Here is a 22,536-nt window from a genome sequence, read left to right as displayed (position 1 = left end):
TAGACATAGTTTGAACTCAGCTTCCGTGGATGAATTTTCAACTATTATTTTTCACATTTCAGTTAAATTTCAATAATTCCAATATTTTGTTTTGAACAGTTCATTATAAGACTTTGAGGTATGATTATTTTCTACTTGAATTAGTTTAAACACCTTCATGTCATGCATATAGTAACCGTCCAATCATACATTTTGAAAATTTACCTACCAAATAGTAAAAAAAAAACTATTATTTAATTTTCTTTCATACAAAATGAAACACTTCATATATAAAACACACCCCTAAACAGAGAAAATAAATTTATATATGTGCATAAGGAAGTGTCTGTACAACATGATATTGGTGAATGAGACATAATAAATAACAAAAGCAAATAACAGAGTCTCAGCTCAAACCACTTCACCTTCCTCGATCAAGTATACCAAACACTTATGCTGGCAATGGTTCTTCCATAACTGCATTCAACAAATTTAATGTGTTATGAAACCAGTGGATTTAAAAGGGTAACTTTTTCTTTTCTTTTCTTTTTGTTTGAGAGAGAGAAAGAGAAAAAGAGACCTCTTCTCTTTGTGGAGGCATCAGATGAAACAATTACAGCATCTTCTTCAATGGCATCATCAGCTGCAACAGGTTTTTTGGTTGGTACGTTGGGAAGATCCAACTTTTCAGCATTTTCTTCGGATGTTGGGACCTCAGGCAGATCTTCAACCGTGAGCTGAGAAAAACGTTGATGGGGGATCGCCTTGAGATAGGATAGTAAAAGACGAATGGGAGCAGCCGTAGCTATTAATCTTATGAGTTTATAACTTATTCTGGTTTCTCTGTTCAATTAAATGACTGAATGGACCGACCCTATGATGCAGGATGAAAAATAATGATGAATAAGACAACAAAACATATGGTACCTGAGCTTCCAAGCTTTCAAATTCTGCTAAGATTTGCTCCTCATCTTCTTCTGATAATTTCTCTCCTAAGATGGCATTAATTTCCTTCAAAAATATAAATAAAATTTAGGCACAAGAAAAAGGAAACATAATGATATTGGAGCACAGATATTAAATAAAAGAAGTAGATGAATAGAATGATCCCAAAAATCTAATTCAGTTACCGTGCACAACGACGAAGTCCTAACTTTTAAGATTTACTGAAAGTATGAAACTAAATTTGGACATGTGAAAGTACGGGACCCTAATAGAGACAATTCACACCAATAAAGAGCTAAATGAATAGTAGAATCAATAAAAGAGTTGGAGCCTTGTTCTAACAACCAAAAGCAGCAATGATCAAATTCCAAAAAGCTGTAGCAAAGGTGAAAACACCCTCTTTATCAATGTTCCAAACCCATGTGTTCTCTTGGTCAGTGAGGACAATTAGGGTTGTATATGGGTGAGGACAATTAGGGTTGTATATGGGTTGGGTTGAGTCCGTTCGGTTTGAGAAATTTTTTTGGACCAACCCAAAAGTTTAGGTTGGTTGGATTGATAACCCAACCCAACCCGAACTTGTTTCACAACCCAACCCTACCCAAACCTCTATTTTGGGGTTAGATTGGATTGGATTGTCAAGTTGTTCAATATTTAAAAAAAAAAAAAAAAAAAAAAAATTAATTTGTTATTTCTGCAATAAGAAAAGGGGTATGTAGAGAGAGAGGGAGGTCGGGTTGATCCAATTCTTTGTCCACTCAACCCGAACTGAATCAAGTCCTAGTAACACAACCCAACCCGAAAATACTATCTAACCCAACCCAACTCTTATAATTCGGGTTGGGTCAGTTCGAGTTCTTGGGTTCTCAAGTTTAATGTACACTCCAAAGGAAGAGTGATGATAGCAAGTTGGATATGTTTCAAGGACATGTTAATCGATTATAAGTAAGGTGAGTTGAGAAGGAGCATTGAGAATAAGAAATATTTTGGAGAATAGTTTGGAAAGAGTTCTTTTTTTTCCTTCTTTTTCTTCTTCTTTTAGGAGAAACAGAATCTTATTTTATTAATGAATCAAATTACCAAGGATCAAGAAAAAATTACCTTTAGTGGTTAAAAAATGATTTCCAAGTACAGACGAGAGTAGTAAGAGTATAATGATTACGTTGTAGTGAACATTTACACCAATCAAAAGCACTAAAAAGAATAGTTGGACTGTAACCCAATGAAAACCCATTCATTTTCGCCATAAGATCCACAAAAAAGCTCTATTCATGGCACAACAAATGAGTTTCTTAGTTCATTTGAAAGGATGCCCCACAAGGATTGAGGTAAGGAAATCAGGGATATCACTTGGCATGACCAAAGACCACCCAAATACTTCCAGAACCATAATATTTAGAAAAAGAACAGACAATGAGTAGGTGAAAATGTGATTCTGAGTTCGAGGAATAGTTATAAGGTAAAGTGCTTCGATTTGGAGAGAGTATCAAGCTTTCAGAGTGCTTGGATTGTATCTGTTTGACAAATTACTTGAGTACCATAGGGGCATATTCTGTGTTGGGTTTCTGAAATGGCAAGGCTGGATAGTTTATCAAGGAGTTTGCATCAAGAAATTGGTCAAACCAAGGAGCATGCTGACTTAAGAATTCAATATAAAGGCAACCCATTACCCAAGGCCGGCAGTTTCTAAGCAACACCTACCTAGAGATTGCATGTTCAAATTTTCAAGTGAACGTAATAAGAAAAATCCTTCATGTCTCCAAAGTCTGGGCCTCAAAGCAGGTGCAAGACTTTATCTCAACATTTAAAATATATGCACAATAAAATAGAAAAGATCCACAAAATTATGCAATTGTTGTCACCAAAAGCTAAGGAAGAAGATGATCCCCATATTGTGATCAAGGTAGGTGAGGAGAACATTGAAATTGTCAAATGAGAGATTGTTAGTGAGAAGGAATCACTACAAGGGAAGTAAGATTCGGATTACCTTGTTGATCGAATATCGCAAGACAAGAACACTAGTTTGAGATTCGAATCGTTTCACAAGCAAGATTGATCATGTAAATTTTGAATGATTCTAAACATGCAACCTAAACTACATAACATTGCAAAGAAACTTAGCCCTTAGCTAAAGGAAAGGTAAGAACACTTAGTCCTAATGATAAGGAATCACTCCAAGGGAAAGTAAAATTTGGATTACCTTGTTGATCAAATAGGCAAGAACACTTGATTGAGATTTGAATCACTCCACATGCAAGATCGATCATGTTAAACTTGAACGATTCTAAACATACAACCTAAACGATATAGAATTACAAAGAAGCTTAGTCATTGGCTAAAAAAAAGCACAAACGCTCTTTTTACTACATTCTCTAAGTCTCTTTTACAAATATAACATACGGCTTTAGCCTTAAAATCAAGGTTATTGTGAGAGTAAAATCAATCAAGGTCAAGGATAAGATCTGCCCATTCAATAGTCTCCTAGTCCTTTAAGTTACGGCCAAGCTTTAAATCTCAAAAAGAATTTCCGGTCCTTGCAACGAGAAAGACTATATAATAGAGGGTAACGAGAGGCCAATATCAAAGTAGTGATCCATGCGTCCATCCAAAAGAGGGTGGTGGCGCCATTACCAACTTGGAGACAGATTTTGTTGGGATTGTATCTGTTTGTTTATCTTCCGCAAGCAATTAACAATTATTGTGTTAAGTTACTTTCTTACTAATGCACCATTGCTATACTAATAGTAATATTTTAATTAGGTGTATCCACTATTCTAACCATCCAAGCCCACAGCTAGCAGATATTGTCCTCTTTAGGCTTTTCTTTCCAGGTTTCCCCTCAAGGTTTTAAAATGCATCTGCTAGGGAGAGGTTTCCACACCCTTATAAAGAATGTTTTTGTAACGACCCAGATCCACCGCTAGCAGATATTGTCCTCTCTGAGTTTTCCCTTTCGGGCTTCCCCTCAAAGCTTTAAAATGTGTATACTAGGGGAAGGTTTCCACACCCTTATAAATGGTGGTTTGTCCTCCCCAACCAATGTGGGACATCACAATCCACCCCCCCCCCTTTGGGGCCCATCGTCCTTGCTGGTACTCTTTCCTTCCTCCAATCGATGTGGGATCGCCCCCAAATCCACCCCCCTTTGGGGCCAGCGTCCTTACTGGCACACCGCCTCGTGTCTACCCCCCTTCGGGGAACAGCGAGAAGGCTGGCACATAGTCCGGTACCTAGCTCTAATACCATTTGTAACGACCCAGATCCACCGCTAGCAGATATTGTCCTCTTTGGACTTTCCCTTTCGGGCTTCCCCTCAAGGCTTTAAAACGCGTCTGCTAGGGGAAGGTTTCCACACCCTTCTAAATGGTGGTTTGTTCTCCTCCCCAACCAATGTGGGACTTCACAGTTTTGTTCCCCTCTCCAACCGATGTGGCAATCGACCCCCCTTCGGAGCCCAGTGTCCTCGCTGGCACTCGTTCCTCTCTCCAATCGATGTGGGATCTCACATCTATTCTTCTTTTGTCTCGTGTGGGCTCTTTCTCCCATATAAGAGGGTTATCAATCTTACTATTTGATAATTAGATTATTGGAATACAAGAATATTTAATTCCATCAAAATTAAGATATAACTTGTAACCATAATCTAACTTGTAAACCAGGTAATAGAATAAAAAATTCAAATATGATCCTAATAAAACAATCAATTTAAAAAAACTTACGAACTTACATCTTGATATGCCTTAGCTTCAGCGGTATCATCCATCAGCTTTTGGACATCATCTATATTAATTTCACTTTGTATAGCTTTGATAGCATTATTACCAGCCTTCAAACTTTCAAAAACAGCTTTCTGTTTGCTGGCCAATTCAATATCTGACAACTGAGCCAACAACAATATTAAAGCACGAACATAAATTTCTAGAGTACAAAAAGTTTTGTGAAGAAGACGATTTAATTCTTAAGGGGTGGAACTAAGAAACCAAACCTTACTATTGCAACCGCCAAAATCTTGATTTTAAGATCTAATGCAACCATTACTTTTAAGAGAAACAAAAAAGTATAAATTTCAAGTTAAAAGGGAGAAGACAATGAGATTTGAATAGACAAGGGAAAAATTAACAGAACTCACTTGTTGCTCAACATTAATCAGCCAGGCATCAACTTGCTTTAATAATTCTTCTTGTGCCTTTTTCTTCTTCAAAGCTAACAAGGCCCTATCCTTTTTCTTTTGTCGAACTAACTCTCTTGCAGCGTTCTTTTCTGCTTCAATGACAGCATCAAGCTAGGGAAAAAAAGGTCACGAAAAGTAAAAAATAATTGTTCAAGTTTCAAAGTAAAATAAATAATGACTATTTATTGGTTCTGAGTCTTATGCCCAGGGTAAAAGCAACTTTACTTTATGAGTTTATGATAATTTTGGTCAGGCATAATTCAATACCATGATTCATAGATGACTTAAAAAATTATTTAAAATATTGTTTAATTAATACAAATAATTCATCAATTTGAATCCCCCACCCCCATGTTGAACTCAAAAAGAAAATACTCATAATTCATCAATATGTCATATTGAATAAATTAAATTTAGATCATTAAAGAGGAGTTTATGGCACCATTCTGAGATATGGAAAATCATAAATATTTTGAGAGATGGACTTTCAGGAGAATTCTTTACATAGATATCTTCAAGGTTTCAAGCTTTTTTTAAAAAAATATGCATTAATTTTATGAGATATCATTAAAGTTCCATGGTTTTCTAGAAAGAATTTCATAATAAATGCAATAATACTAATGAGACTTACATTTGTTCAATATTTTTTTCAAAACACAAGATGCATACCAAAACACGTACCAAGGAGGCAAGCCTCTCTCACATCAAGAGGTGACAAAACAGCATCATCAAAGTGAAATGAGGTGCACACGAATAAATAAACAAATAAAATTCTCATGTAAAATATCATTTTGATCCATGTACTTTAAAAGACTTGTTCTATTTTTGTCTCTATACTTCCAAATATCCATATTTAATCTCTGTACTTTCAGTAAATACTAAAATTAGTGTTACTGTTAATTTATGGTTTTTCTAAAGAAAATTAGTCTCTATGACCATTCCCTCTATAAATTATGGACAAATATTAGGTGTGTTAAGATTTACTAAAAGTGTAGAGACTAAAATAGAATACGTTACAAAGTACATGGACCAAAATTGTATTATAACCTAAAAATATATATATATCAATAATTTGTAAAGGAAACTAGTTCTACAATGTCTAAACATGGAACATGAATATTTTATACATGAAAGGAAGTAAAAATACACAATAATTTTCCATTCTAGTAAAAACTAACAATCAATTAGCAATTTCACTGCATGCCCGTCAGTAGTGCCAGATCAATCAAAACATTAATTAGTTCAAACAGTTCAGAAATTGGAGTATTAGCTACAAACAAAAGAAAACAAGGTTTTTTTGTGTTGTGATATAAGGTAATGAGGATGCTGAACTGAGAGCAAAAGAGAAACGTTCAAAGAGAGGAAAAGAAGTAAAAAGCTATTTAGAGGAAACAATTGATGAAATGAATCAAACTTTTGAAAAACTGCCCTATCTTCAGTTGCTACTTGCTGGTTCTTTAGTTTCAAACTTCAATGAAAGGAAACATTTTTAAGGAATTGAAGGATAAGAGAAACAGAAAATGACACTTCAAACAAAATTTATGAGATAATTGCTTTAACTACACCTACCCAAGTCAGCTTGGCTTTGCTTTTGAGCTCGACATAACAAAGAAGTTGAATAGTACTATTTCTTGGAGAATTTATAGGGCAATGGAAGAAAACATGATCTTCGTCTACACTAGTCTTCATACAAAGAACATATATCAAAGGTCATCTTCAATTACCTTCTAGTGGCAACTGCAGAAAAAGCACAAGTAGTTTTTTAACTGTACAACTCGATTGAAAAAGTCGAATCCTCCAATTTTAAATCTTCTAAACTAATGTTATTATTGCTGATTTTGCCTAATTATTCTTCAGGTCTGAGATAAATTCAACAGTCTTTATAGCATTATCTATCCTTACAAAACACAGTGTATCCAAAACTGCAAGTAAGAAACATCAATCTTGTCACTATCAAAGAGTCTCTCATATGCCTTCTCAAAGTCATGTTTGATCTCCTTTGTTCTTTCTTCTCATCTTCTAAGTCTATTATTTATCTGTTGATATAGGAAACAAATATTTTATTAAATTACTTGATAGGAAAAGTAAATATCTTATTGATGATATTGAATATTGCAAAAGGGAATACCAATACCAGAAATCCTATCAGATAGAGTTACATAAAAAGCTCTCCAATTAACAAGATCATCAAGGTTGCAGTTTATGAAAGGGGGATAGCATTTACCCCAAGTAAGATACAGGATTGATATATATATATATATATATATATATATATATATATATATATATATATATATATATAAGAGCCAGTATTTTTTTTTTTTTTTTTTTTTTTTTTTTTTTATGTATATACAGGCCAGAGTTAAAGGCCTCACAAGGCAAACTCTTTCACATATAAAATGAGAATAGACAAGATCAATACAAGGGGAAAAAAAAAAAAAAAAAGAGAACAAGAAAGGAGCCAAAAAAAAAAAAAAAAAAAGAAAGAAAAAAGTTCCAGTTCAAAAGGAGGGAGAAAGGACAATCCCAAGAATTTTTGGTAACAGAGACCCAAGCGTAGGTCTGACATCTGAACTACTCCAGCACATACATGCATTAACCAACAATGAATGAGTAAACTTTTTGTCACAATCAAAGAAAATATAACATTTATCATGTTCTTTTAGCTCAAAACTTCTCGAACTAGACAACACACCATCAGTAATAAATCTTAGAGCTTCATGGAATTCCAAGAATTAGATAGCAACTGCAAAATACCTTTGTAATATAAGCTAATTACATCATATAAAGGTTAGAACATTCTCAATAATTTTCCCAGAGGCGTTTTCAAACTGCAGAACTTGAACATACAAGCAAACAGGGAAGTCCTTCATGGGTTTGTAAGTAAGGAATACATCTCCATTGGTATGAGGCCTTTTGGGGTAGCCCAAAGCAAAGCAATGAGAGCTTATGCTTAAAGTGGACAATGTCATACCATGTGGAGAGAACAAACTATGGGGCTGAGAGTAAACACGAAAAGGGTCTTATAAACCAATTTATTCTACCTAATAATGCTAAAGTTATGCTCTAACAGCCACACAAACAACACACACTTTACCACGGCTTGCAATTCCAGAAACATATTCAGTTCTTTCCAATCCAGTTTCATTCATACGCAATTTAAAGAATCCAACTGCAGGAGTAAATTAAGAGTAGGGGATGAATTGAAAACCTGCTGTTGATATTGACCTAGTTTGCGTCTCTGCGTCTTGAGAGAAAGAATCGCTTTATCAACATCGGTGACTTTAGGCTTCTTGACGAACAAATTCCCCATCTACTTCTCCCAATTGGAACACCGATCACTTTGTTTCTTCAACTTGGGGAATACGAGTGATTGCCTTAGCAGAGGGATTGAACAGCACAGATCCGTCAATCCCTCATTCCTCGTCTTTGATTCCTTTGAAGAATGAAGAGCCACCGGATTGGCTTCGGACTCGGCGTTAGGGAGCCAGGGCTGGGTTCTCGTTTTCATTTCCTTTTCCTTTGTTTAATTTTTTTTTTTTTTTTTTTTTCTCCTTCCCTTAATGAATTGTGAAAATAAAAATTATTTCGTCCAACCAGACCATTTATTTATTTAGTTAAAATTATTTTTATTGTATTTTACATATCATTAAATCAATAAAAATTCAATGACGAACTCAAGTAATTACTTTAGGGAGAACGCCGACTAAAGTCAACCAAGTAAATGCTCTTACTATCAATTTGGTTATAATTTGAATGTTGTATGATGACACGTACCCCGTAACTTTGCATGTGTCATATGCTTACTATATATAAAAGGTTACGAAATGATATGCTTACGGTATGATAGGTGAATTAGATGATATATGTTATGAAACGGTATGTTTATGATATGATATGTTATGACCTAATTGATTGACGATATGACGCATGTTGTGATATGGTGTACGAGATGATATGTGCATAGAATGATATGATATGTTAGAAGACACGATATGTTATGATATGTCATATGTCTAACATGATATGATATATGATATGTTTGACATGCAATATGACGTATTGACATAATGCATAATCTCAATATATGTATGAAAAGTTATGATAAAACGATGTGATTTAAAGAAAAGCAGAAGAGGGGTTGTTGTACATGATAGGTTCATGAATCGATGGATACCCCTTCTTCTTTTTTACGATGGTACGGACGCGTACACTATAGGACAAGGAAATTATCATTATATTTATTATAATGCTGCGACAGTCGCTATTCCTAATGGGTGTCCGACATCAACAGCTCCAAAGAATGCTAGCCCGACAAGAAAGGGGTTGGGAGTTGTGCGAACCGATTGGTGGGTCTATACTCGTACGTGTAGACCGTGTGTAAAACAGTAAATACACATCCAATTACCCACTTAGGATAGCTGTTTAAGGAATATAGATTGATATGATTGGATGTGTTTGCGTCTAACCCCAATAGCGGGGTCACTTACTAAGCATTTTTTAAAATACTCAAGTCATGTGCTACTCTTTTCTAAGTAAAAGCAAGCCTCCCATATACGGTTGACGGCATCGCAAGTTAAGAGACCATGACACATGTATAGAGTAGTTTGCAATTTAAATTTCGTAGACTATAGGTTAGTATAAGACATTTCCATTTTATTTTATTTCAACTTTTGTTATTTTATTTAAATACCTTCTAAAAAATATGTAAATCCATGACTATGTTTTTATAGCAAAGTTTTGAATAGAGTATTTTCGCATAAAATGATTATGATATGTATACAGTAACAACTTTAGGTTAAGTAGAAATCGACGGTCGTTACAAATAAAATTTCACTGAGTTTACTTGGTTGAGTTACTTCTTGCTCACCAGCAACACTATCACTTGAATTTTCAGACGCATCAATACTTAACCAAGTGTGTAGTTTGCACTCCCGTCTTCTGTTGTAGATTTTCTTCAATATTCTTCGAGTCTGGTAAGACTTTCTTCTTCGAGAACCACCATGAAGATGCTTCATAAAAAGAAATTACATCTCTTGAAGTGTAGCATCTTCCACTTGTTGGATCACAACAGTTCAACCGTATCCAACAAATATACACTTCACTTGTTTCTTGTCAAACACTGCAAGATGTCTATTCTTTCTTTTTGCTACACCATTTTTTTGTAGCGTTTTGGCACATGTAAACTGATGGTGTATCCACAGTTGTGTATATATCGATCAAACTCATTTGACGTGTATTCTCCGCTATTATCTGAGCGTAGACAACAAATCTTCATTTCTACTTCTCTTTCAATCATTGTCTTGATTTCTTAAAATTATGGGAATGGGTATGACTTTTCTTTCATGAAGAAAATTCACACATATCTCGAGTAGTCGTCAATGAACGTCACCACGTACTGCATCCCTCTAATTGATATTTGCTTGACTGAACCGAATAAATTAGAGTAAATTAACTCTAATGGTTTCTTTGGTTTGAACTTCGACTCCTTGTATGGTAATTGATGAGTTTTACCATACTAACATCTAACAGAAACAATATATGTTTTGACTTCAAGTTGAGGTAGGTCTTTGAGCATGGATTTCTCCATAATCACCTTCAACGTGTGGTAGCCAACATGTCCCAACCTTGTGTGTCATAACTTTGTTGTTTCACACTTCTAAGTCTCGCCTACATCGGCCAGCTCTACAAATAGCACGTAAACAGACTCCACTCTTCACCTTTTCCATCGTCGACCAAGGGGAGTAGTTTCGTTTTCGCCAACAACCTTCCAAAAGTCTTATCCTTGTAGATAGGCATCATGCATGTTGCTCACATGTTGTAGCGGTTGCTATTGAGTTTCTTGATTCCTATATCAATTGTAGCTGTTGCCATTATTCCAATAACGTACGCATACCGATGGCAACAAACCTATATCGATTTAAGATTTTAAAAAGTCAACTCGTTACCGGTTGCTTGTATAGAAAACCTTTGTATTATCTTATTCAAGAACTTTTTTGTTGGGTTAAATAATAAATTACTTATTACTTTTTTTCTTCTTATATTTCCAATGTAATGAATGGATCATATTATTAGCTCTTATTCCGAAATTCAACATTTAAGTTCTTGGTCGATGAATTATTTATTGGATCTCAATTGAGCTATATTCAAATTGACAACTGAGCTGTTACTTTTTTTTTCTTTTAAATTCAACCGTATGCAAAATGGGAGATTCAAATCTTTTACGGTCGTGAGGACATGTTTTATTTCAGTTGAGCTATATTCAAATTGACAACTGAGCTGTTACTTTTTTTTTCTTTTAAATTCAACCGTATGCAAAATGGGAGATTCAAATCTTTTACGGTCGTGAGGACATGTTTTATTTCAGTTGAGCTATACTCGTAAATTATACGTCATTATTCATTTAGTTTTAAAGTCAGGTGGCAATAGTAAGAAATGAGTCAAAAAATGTTCGATAGGAAACAGCGAAACTAAAATTGCGACGAAAATTAAAAAATTGTAGAAACTTTCGTGAATTGGGATTATTTTTGTTAGTTTAACATGTACGAGAGAATATTCAAACGTATAACGTGATCGAACGTATTTAATTTAAATTATATATTTAACCTTATAAATATATATTTACTCTCATCTCTAATATTTATTAATTTTAATGAATACATGGGAATATTTCTAATTTGATTAACAAAGTGTAATCATGATTAGCCATTTTCTTTGAATGAAAATATATTATATAGTTATAGTGAAGAGAGACAATATTTCTTGTCATCATATTTTTTTCTTTTCACAAATAAAGCTTATATTTGAAGTGGAAAGTCACTAAGAGCTTATATTTGTAATCATGATTAGTAATAATTTATATATGTTTAATTCCATTTTTATCACATAATTATAAATCCATATTGAATAATCAAAAGGTAATTGATAAGTTGGGTAGTCAATTTCAATGATATCTTGTCAATTGATAAATAAAAAATCAACCATGGGCATGTTCCATTGCACTAATTGAGGGCATTGTTCATAATGAATGATGGTCAATTAAATTCAAAAAATCAAATATGGATTATATAAAATAAATTGTCAACTGAAACGTAGATCAATTGGTTAAGATATTTTATCACGATAAAAAAACCCGCAAATTCTCACTTGAGGATACTGAAATTCAAAACAGAAAAATTATACCCAAAGAAGACAATGAACTTTCAATTTTGTGTCGAGTAGGTTCCTAACATGTTCAAAGTTTTTAAAAGTTATTGGATTTAGTAGATATAAATTTGAATTTTATGTCTAATTATCAATTTTGTGGATAGGTGGATCGTTGAGTTTCTAAAAAAACATTTCGATTTTCGAAGGTACCCGAAACACAGATCATGACTTGAAAATACAGGGAACTAAACATTTAAAAACGTGAAGTACATACATATATATTTACATTATATTAAAATAGAGTTTATATAAACATAGTTTTAAACACAAAATAACGAAGGGACTCAAAACATTTAAGATAAAACATAGTTGGAGATCGAGACATTTAAGATAAAACAAAGTTGGAGATCGAGGTGGTTAATCTATGGCTCCTACTCCAAAGTCCGCTCCCTCCTATGACTAGCTCCTTAGTTGGCTAAAAAAACATAAAAAAACATGGAGTGAGTACAAAAACTCATTAAGTAGTCTATTCGTAGGCTCTTAATCATGTCCATGAGCTAGTGTACTATATCTTCTTGAGTAACCAAAGACCTAACATATAACTTGGTTTGGGTTCATGACGATCAACTTGGTATTTGCCCCTAATGTGGGCCTAGACTACAAGATGGTCACGTGATTGGTCCAAAACATGATCTTGACGTTCTGATAGTAATACATGTCACATGACATCTTAACTAGGTGAGGAAAACATGGGGCCCATCAAGACATTCTTCTCGTGAGACATAATGAAGAGTGTCACGATCATGCTTGTCCAAGGCGTGTTGTCCATGGCCGCATGCCCGTTACCTGCTAAAACTCTTGCCTTGTATCACTTTATCGCTTTCCTTTTATTGCTTTCATGTTGTATAATTTCTTTCTTGTATTTTCTAAGTATATGACGTTTCGGCAGGATCATGTCTTAGAATGTAATATAGGGGGATGTGACCAGTCGTCAACTCCTCCCATCCAAATTTTGTATGACTGTTCGAAGAAATCACCTCTAGGTCTGCCATACCTGAATCACCTCAAAATGAACTATAGGGGGATGCGACTAGTTTTCAAATTCTCCCTACCCAAAAAGTTATATGTTAGGTAAACAGTTGTGTTGTCATTTTGCTTGAGCCATATAACGTTGTTTTCAATCTCTCTAAATTTTGCTTTTAAACTCTCTTTCAAAATCTCTCTGCCCCTTGTTTTTTAAACCATTCTTCTCAAATCTAGGCCGGAGTCTTGAGCATACGTTATCCGACCATAGGTGACACGATCCCAAGTTGGCTTGACTCACTCAGCGTTGAGAGTGAGTGCAACACAATCGCAAAATTCGCTACCAAGAAAAGTGCGATTGTGACTCAGGGCATCCCTCCTAAAAGAGGAAATAAAGGCCTTGTAATGCACCGCACAGTAGTAAGTCGTGGTCACTTAGGGCTTATAGCATAGTACCAAGCAAACTTAAAGAGTACAGCTTTTAAGTTCTTGAAATTATTAGTCTTAGTTAACAGGGGAAATATGGTAACCTTCCACCTAAATTATGGTTCGAGCCCCGACATGGTCCAATGGTAATAAAAATTTACTAGTTCTTTGAGAGTCATATTTTAGGATCATGTATAAAGTTTCATGTCGTTTGGAGGTCATTAGGGTCATAAATCGTAGGTAAATTACCTTAAGAGCATTATGGTAATATTATGCTTGGTATTAAACTTTGATCGACCATCAAATTTCATATATAACCTAAATATGCTTGATATTAAACTTTCATAAGGAGTAGACTTCATTTACTGAGTTTTTTTTTTAACGTTATTTGATTCCCAAGCAAAACACTCGATTTATGTCCTTAATTCACCGTTCTTGGTCTATTTCTTTCCTATTCCTTTATTTCTTACAAATGATTTCTACCGGTATTTCTTAAGCAAATATCGATTTGGTTTCTAGATCTTGGTCGATATTTGGGGCCTCGATGCTAGAGATTCCGATACCCAAATTACTCCAAATTTTCTTTGGTAGACTCCTTGAAGTATCTATTTCGTGGAACCATTGAGAATTTTATGAGAACCGATCTAGAAGGAGATTTAATTTGAGAAAAATCAATGGGTGAAAACAGGCTAGTGCACACATTTGTATATAAACCTACTAGAGAAGTAACTCATGCTCGTAATATACAAAATTCATGAGGTCTTATATTTTTAAATCACGGTGCAAGAGTCGTGGTGCACATGATACTTTCATACTTTATATGACATGAATTTTATATGACCTATACATCAATATTGTAACAAGGCATCACTAGCCGCTATTGTCCTCTTTGGGCTTTTCTTTTCGAGCTTCCCCTCAAGATTTTTAAAACGCGTCTTCTAGTGAGAGATTTCCATACCTTTATAAAGAAAGCTCTGTTCTCTTTCCCAACTGATGTGGGATCTCATAATCCAAGAATGCTTCGTTCTCCTCCCTAACCGACGTGAGATCTCACAATCCACCCTTACCCCCTCTTCAGGGCCCAACCTCCTCGTAGTTCCTCTCTCTCATCAATGTGAGATCCCACAATCCACCCCATTCTGACCCATCGTCCTCGCTGGCATACTACCCAGTGTCCACCACCTTTCGGGGCTAAGCGTCTGTACTGGCACACCACTCAGTGTCTTCCTCTAATCCATTTATAACAGCTCAAGCTCACTACTAGCAAATATTGTCCTTTTTTAGCTTTCGGTTCTGGGCTTTCACTTGGGATATATATTTTAACTTTTAGAGATCTTAAATGCCTCCCCTCAAACCAATACATCTAAATATTACATAAAAAAAATTGACATTTTAACAATATAATTATGGGTAAACACTCTCTAATGGAACTAAATTCCATGAAAATAAATTAAAATGAAAGAAATGTGTAAGGAATGTGGGGATAAAAAAAACAAAAGAACAATGATAGATCCATAAATTACTTTGACCAACAAAAGAAAAAGTTAGCAATGGACATTCTTAAGCTTAATCATTTTGTATGCACTCATCAAATCAATCCCTCATCTAAAGTATTTCATCCTTTTTTGCTTATTGTTTCTCCAAATTATATTAACATTATCGGGCGTATGAGATGATAATATGTGCTTGAATTAGCCTAAATCATAGAGTTAATATATATATCACTATAAGCGACTTAAACTATTTTTGTGCAGGTCCCGTAAGACTCTTCTTAAACAATTAGATGATAGTCTCTTTGTCTTTCTCTAAAAGGCTGACATCGGCACAATAGGCTTGCGGATGAGAAATGGGACAACCTTTTTCGTTGTCTTTCTCGAATTCTTTTTCATTGGGTTCGAATCAGGATAAATAAAGGGCAAAATCCCTAAATTTGGTGGAAAAACCACCAATGCCATGTGTTTTTTCCAAAAATTCTCACCTTCATTTAGTTGCATACTCGTTCGTCCGTCCTTGATGGGGGAATGAGATTTGTCCATAAGCTATAGGGGTAAGGTGATTGGAGGTAAGATAAAGTGGAATGACAAAGATTGGGTTGAAATGTCAAGAGCTGAGGTAACGATGATGTTTGGGAAGAAACCTGATGGTGCCGAGAATCTAGGAATGACAAAATACTCATTTCCTTGTGGGGCTCATGGAGTAACGTATTTCGTAAGATTCATAAAAACTTATCACTACTTCATAAGTGTTTAAATCATAGACAAGCGTCGAGAGAGTGTTTCATAGAAGTAATGCTTGGCTTCGTGTAGCACCAAGGATACATTCTCACATAAGCGTGCTCATGATCAGTTCAGGTGAAATAGAAGGGTAATCGTGGGGACGTCTTACAAACAAAGGAAATAAATTTAATGATAGAGCGGTGATTCAAATCTTTTACCCTTTAAACATTGACCTTAAATGCAACAAATTGAATCATACCCGAGTTGACGTTTAAATAGTATTATTAGTAACATTAAAGTGTAAAAACATTAATATATTTTTGTGGTAGCGTATTCGATCGATGTTTCATCGCACCTACTAATTCCATCACGGGTAAGTAAAAAGAAAGGAAAGAAGAAAGGGATGTTTGATCTAAATGTTGTTTATGAACCTTTTGATGCCTCCTTTCACCTTTCTTTATAAAAGTGTTGCAAAAAAACATCATCATTTCTCTCAAGAACTCTAATTTTTTTCTGACTTTCACCTCTTTCTTCTCTCTCTCTCTCTCTAAGATGGCAAGAAATTTTCTGAGCTCCAAGAAAATTCCCCTGGAATTTTCCCAGCAGATTTTCTCACCTCCCAAACACCATAATATGCTTCAAAAGATCTCCAAGTTAATAATGAAAAGAGCCATTAATCATCAGCTCCCCACTCTCAGAGATTGCAGTAGACATGCCTTACAACTCTGGTTTTTATATTTTAACTTGTTTGCTTTTTTTAAAAAAATTATATTTATTTATTTATTTATTTTTAATTGAGAATTTCAAATTTGAGTTTTTATTTAAAAAATACCCACCAACTTTAAAAACTTTAAAAAATATTCATAAAATTTTAAAAGTAGTATTAACACACTTTACTCTTATAGAAAAAATTTTTAAAAAATTTACTGCCGTTGACATCTCATAAATTATCTACGAACGTTTTAATGTTGCTCTGAAAAATTCATGAGTATTTTTAAAAATGTGTGACGGAGTGATGGTACATCTATTTTTTATTTTTTTTACAAAATTTAAAAGTATTTTTGAAGTTTTAAAAAAAGTTTGAAGTATTAAGATCGATCATGTCTAGCTTGAATGATTCTAACTTGCAATCTAAAGTACATAGAATTGCAAATGAAAGGTAAAAACATTTAGCCCTAATGATAAAGAATCACTCTCACGGAAAGTAAAATTCAGATTACCCTATTGATCAAATATCTCAATACAAGAATATTTGTTTGAGATTTGAATCACTCCACAAGATCGATCATGTCAAGTTTGAATGATTGTACATGCAACATAAACTACATAAAATTGCAAAGAAACTTAGTCATGGGCTAGAAAGCACAAATGCTCATTTTACTGCATTTTCCAAGTCTATTTTACTGAGATAACATACATGGTTTTATATAGTCTCAAAATAAAAACTTTTAACCCTCTGTCAGACTTCCACAAGCCATCCCAGAGTTCTAACTATATTTTATAGCCATAATTAGCCACTATATGTACTTTATAACCATAATAAAACGAATTCTAACTAAGATTCTAAATTAATTTATTTTTAATGAAAGTTTAGATTATACATGTAATATTAGTTATTTGAAAAAAAAATCGAAATCTTGCCAGAATTTGTGAGATTTTGGGCGAGTTGCCGATTTTGAGAATTCAACCACCCACGTCTCCTTAAGCATTTCACCTTCACACTTTCAATCAACCATCTCCTTCTCGTTTCTATTATGCAACTCACAACACTCGTCTGAGAGGTTTCAGTGAAGAGAGAACGACGAGCACTAACCCATAATTTTTTAGTCACAACGTGCTTCAATCTAGGATTTTAAGAGTGTTTCTTAAAATACTCAAGCTATGTGATACTCTTACCTTCCAGGCACAAATGACAATGAATGCTGAAATAATCATAGAAGTTGAGATAGAACAGTAGTATGCATTATCTTCAGATAATAATTTCGTAGGTGGCTTTTCATTTTCGTACTCAAAGATTATGTTAAAGGTTTATTTCTATTTCTCGTTTAAATTAAATGTACGAATCCATGACTTCGTTTCAAACGTTTGAAACATATATGTAACATTATAAGAATACTTCATTAAATTTCCCAAATTTCCACACACACCGACCATAATTTTTCATTCTCTAAAAAAGAAAAAAAAAAAGAAAAAAAAAAAAAAACAACAACAAAAGGTTGGTAACTTTTTGCTTTGTTTTTCCTTTTCCCCTTTGCCCCCTTTGGCTTAGGGTCCACGAAAGTATTAAGACTTCTTCAAAATTGTCCCAAAAACCCCTTCATCCCTCCAAAACAATAAGCCCTAACCTTATTTTTTATTCTTAAGAAATGAGATTGAAGAACGTTACTGAGCTTGTCAGCTTGTTTTTTCTTCTTCTTTTCCTTCTTCCCTCCACCGTCGTCGTCGATACCGCCACCCCCGCCGCCGCTACCTCCGTTGTCCACCCCAAACCCCACCCCCACGATGGTGGCGCCGCCGTGTTTGCTGCTCAGAAGAGACGAGTCTACACTGGTCCAAATCCTCTTCATAACAGATAAGTAAGTGAAGAAGAAGGGACAAAAAAAAACCCATTAAAATTTGTTCTTCTTCATATATTTTTTTAATTTCTTCACCATTTTCCTTTTTTTTTTTGAATTTTTGCTGAAAGTGAAATATTTTTCTTCATGATCTTCTTCTTCTTGATTGTAATCCGTTGGAATGTTGAAGTTATAATCTTCCATATATATATGTAAATGAGATTTTGTTGAGGAAAAACTATATAAAATATTGTATGTTTGTAATTAACAAGATTCAAATCAATGAATATTTTCATTAGGCTTTTTTAATTCTTTGATTGCATGCACAAATACAGGATCTAGAATCTCACAATCCATCTCGGTAGAGGCCTAGCGTCCTCCGTCCTCGTTGGCATATCACTCAGTGTCTAGTTCTGATACCATTTATCTATTTTGACTCATTACGTATCATCATCAACCTCACGATTTTAAAATGTGTTTATTGGGGAGAGGTTTTCAGACCAGATCTCCTGAATTTCCATAACATAAGCTATTCCCATCTATTTTAATTTCTTTGTAAAGAATGATTGCCAAAGGACCCACTTCTTGTATCATATAATTTTTTTCCCCTCTCATCCACCTTCCACCTTGTCATGTCCACATCTTTGTAAAAATAAAATAAATAAATAAAAATTATATTTTTAGTTATTTATTTTAATTTCAAAATTAATTTAGGTAAAAATAAATGGGTATGAACATTTGAACTCGGGTATATTCATTTATTAACTTAATCTTTTAATTTCCATGTATTTTTTGTTGGTTTATAATTATTAATTTTTTTTTTCTAAATCATAAAAATACACATAATAATAATAATAAAAAAAATAGAAAATATATAAAAATTATATTAAAAATATAAGAAAAAAAGTGTTTCATTTTAATGATTGTTGGGTACACAAAGAAAAAAGATGGCTATTGAAGACATTGTGTTGGGTGTAGTGATTGAAATTTGAATTTCTTCTCTTTTATTATTATTATTATTTTATTTTAAATGAGAAAGAAATGAGCATAAAAGAAATAATGATGAGAAATTGGAAAGGGAATTCCTTTCTTTTTGTTCTATTTTTCATTTTTTTCAACTTACTTTTTGGTGTTTTATCATTTCTTCCCCTTTTGTCTCTTTCCTTCTCTATCATGTTATGTTTGAGTATCCATTCTAACTAAGAACGACTTAACCGAGTATCAGTTAGTTGAAGTATGGGTTTGCTAGTCATCAGACGGTGTACGAGCGAGGACGTTGAACCTCCAATGGGTAGATTAAGAGATCTCACATTGGAGAGAGGAACAAAACATTCTTATAAGATGTGAAAATCTTTCCCTTAGAGACACATTTTAAAATCGTGAGGCTGAAGACGATATGTAACCGGCTGAAATGGACAATATCTGCTAGCAGTGAGCTTGTGTCGTTACATTTTGGGTATTAATAAGTTGATATTCGACACGATTTCTAGCTAAACTATCGATTAAGGAAATTGTAAAACCAACATTAAATTGTATGACCAAGCTCACGCATCCTATTTGTTTAGGGCGGGTGGAGTGAACTCTAGTTCAATTTTAGTATTCAATCGTGCCGTTGAGATACTTGGTTGACTTCTTAACTTTGATAGAAAGATGACTTATTTAATAATTCGTGCGTAAAGGTAAGAAACTTTAGATGAACTAATGCGAAGGAGTGTAAACCTCGTTAGTCGTAGGCACAAATACACAGAAGTTACTAAAGTGAAATCATATTTTTTAATCGGACAGCTCTATAGTTATATTTTATGTTCAAGTAATCTAACCAAGTTGGTTGGATCACCAACTGATCATAGCCTAATTGGTTGTTTCGATTTTAAGGCGCTTGTATCGAGATGGTGGGCCTTATGGGGTAGGGCACAGACCAATAGGGACACCTCTATATTGATTCTGAGTTTGTTCCAACCGCTGTCACACATGAGATCCTGATTACGTCTGTTAAGAATATTTAGTCTTAAATTATAGTTTACCATATATATCATATTTGATCTTTTATTATAGGCAAACTATTGTGGCTTACCATAGGTATTATATTTGCCGTTTTAGTTTAGACAAATATCTTTGTATTCATTTATTGCTCTTTCCATTTATTGTTCTTTCCTCTCTAAATGATTATAAATAGAGAACTTTCACTACAATTTAGGAGCGGTGATTTTAGCAAATATTCTCAACGTCCAGGCATCAGTGAAGGCCTAATCAACAAGGAGCATGGCTCATAAAATGGGTGAAAGTACCCTTGAAACTAGTCATAGAGTCTTAAGAAAAACCTAATCTACCGAGACCATCCCATTCCTTTCCTTCCAAACGTCCCATGAATGCTCGACCCCATTGAAATCTTAGGTTTTAAGCTTTTGGGAAGTTTCGGTGAGTTCGACGAAACCTAATTTTTTAGAAGAAACCCCGCGACCAATGATTAGGACCTTGGTTTTAGAAGAATCAATCAAATTATTTGTCCTTAATGCTTCTTCTAAAACCAAGGTTTCACTCATTGGTCATTGGGTTCCTTGTAATAGCCTAAGTCTACTACTGTCAGATATTGTTCTCTCTTGACTTTCATTACGGGACTTCCCTTCAAGGTTTTAAAATGTTTCTGCTAGGAAGAGGTTTCCACACTCTTATAAGGAATGCTTCATTCCCCTCTTCAACTAATGTGGGATTTCACATTCTTGCATAGGGCCATTTCTCGATTTGTGCATGTCATCCATGTGCAGAGACCATGCTAATCTTCTCTATATCGTTCCAATTTTATCAGATGTCCCCGAAGGGATGAACTTATGCTTCTATCATATAGGATATCTCATTGGTATTCTTAAGCGAGGGGAGATTCCTCTTCAAAGCCCCACGTGGACATAGAATATTATAATAAAGGTAATCTTTACCCGACATACTCTTTTGAGCCGGCAAAAGATGGTTTCTCGTCGTTATAACTCAAAGATATGAAATGATCTAATTTTTACGTTCAAATTTTTGTTTGAACTAAATTAATTTTTTAAGTATTATTATGAGATAGCAAAGGAAATTTGGACAAAATTATTTATAAGATCATGAGAATGAGTTAATTTCATCAAAGTTCACTCTCACCCATATATATCAATATAAATTCTTACGAGTAGGAGTTCATAACTCGCTTCGAATTAAAATCAAAACACATGATTATCTTGTAAAATATTAATCTTATAAAATAACTGATTTATAAGGAGAGATTAAATATTACGGGATATAATTTTATACAAACTCATTGCGTATAATACTCTTACTTTCTTGTCTTCGTACTGACGATTTGGATCAATCATTTGTAGTAATTATAAAATGTATCGTACCAATAGTGCTATGAGACTGTTATACTCAAGTTTATTTATATACTATAAACCCTTTAGGTTATTTCTTGAACGTGATGCTCTTATTTGTCAACCACATATTGTTCAAGATTATACTAAAAATCTATAACTTTTCATACGGTAAATTGAAACTAAGATAATCAAAATTATTATTAAAACTAAATCATAACGAACGAGACTTTAGGTCATAAATTTCAATAACTATAATGGCTCGACTTTCTAAAACTCTAAATTAATTGAGGTTCGTTACTAAATGTATGCTAACATCATTTTGAAGTAGAAAGATAAAAACATACTAGTGCATCTCAGTTTGCAGTACCTCATCCTAGCTTTCCCACTTATGCACAAATTCCATTGATTTTTTTAGGAATATTCAACAAATAAATGTAATTATCTTTAGCATTCCAATTGCCCTGTAGTCGCATCTATAACTAAGCCAATCTTGACTCTCGGACCAAAATAATTCCATTGCCACATGTTTATTTGATGATGTTCATTTTTGATCTATAGTGAAGGAATAAAGTCTGACCTCGACTCAATTGGTTAATGACTGTCACCTTCTACTCATTAAAAGGTGCATAGGATTTGAGCTTGCAAAAGAGGGTTTCTCTGTCGCTGCCATTATCACTAGAAGATATGAAATGATGAAGAAGTTTATTCTCACCCATATATATCAAAGGATA

General features: G+C 34.0%; 1 protein-coding gene and 1 non-coding gene across 3 annotated transcripts; both read right to left on the bottom strand.

Moving 5' to 3' along the window:
• Nucleotides 1-283: 283 nt before the first annotated feature.
• On the bottom strand, nucleotides 284-8,620 carry LOC111784143 (vacuolar protein sorting-associated protein 20 homolog 1). Of its 2 annotated transcripts, XM_023664953.2 has the most exons (7): nucleotides 8,307-8,620; nucleotides 6,665-6,832; nucleotides 5,054-5,206; nucleotides 4,652-4,804; nucleotides 907-990; nucleotides 560-716; nucleotides 284-456 (listed from the first exon to the last, which is right to left on the bottom strand). In XM_023664953.2, the coding sequence occupies exons 2-7, from the start codon at nucleotides 6,782-6,784 to the stop codon at nucleotides 431-433; spliced, it is 693 nt and encodes a 230-aa protein (XP_023520721.2). In that variant the 5' UTR covers nucleotides 6,785-6,832; nucleotides 8,307-8,620; the 3' UTR covers nucleotides 284-430. The 2 variants fall into 2 exon arrangements, with proteins under 2 accessions (XP_023520721.2, XP_023520722.1); XM_023664954.2 differs by lacking the exon at nucleotides 6,665-6,832 and having other exon boundaries at nucleotides 8,307-8,616.
• Nucleotides 8,621-21,180: 12,560 nt separating this feature from the next.
• LOC111784157 (U6 spliceosomal RNA) lies at nucleotides 21,181-21,283 on the bottom strand. The gene has a single exon (XR_002813493.2). It is a non-coding gene; the product is annotated as a U6 spliceosomal RNA (small nuclear RNA).
• Nucleotides 21,284-22,536: the final 1,253 nt, after the last annotated feature.

This window comes from Cucurbita pepo, chromosome 10 (genome assembly GCF_057944985.1).
Source record: "Cucurbita pepo subsp. pepo isolate OVF chromosome 10, ASM5794498v1, whole genome shotgun sequence".
NCBI lineage: Eukaryota > Viridiplantae > Streptophyta > Magnoliopsida > Cucurbitales > Cucurbitaceae > Cucurbita > Cucurbita pepo.
Note: the sequence above shows the minus strand (reverse complement) of the source record. Positions and strands in the feature narration are given on the sequence as shown.

Coding starts and splice junctions, on each gene's coding strand:
- LOC111784143 (XM_023664953.2), bottom strand. CDS start 6,784: ATGAAGACTAGTGTAGACGAAGATCATGTTTTCTTCCATTGCCCTATA. Junction 5,207..6,664: donor GCAAAGCCAAGCTGACTTGG/GTAGGTGTAGTT, acceptor TTTTTTCCCTAG/CTTGATGCTGTCATTGAAGC. Junction 717..906: donor TTGAAAGCTTGGAAGCTCAG/GTACCATATGTT, acceptor CGTTTTTCTCAG/CTCACGGTTGAAGATCTGCC.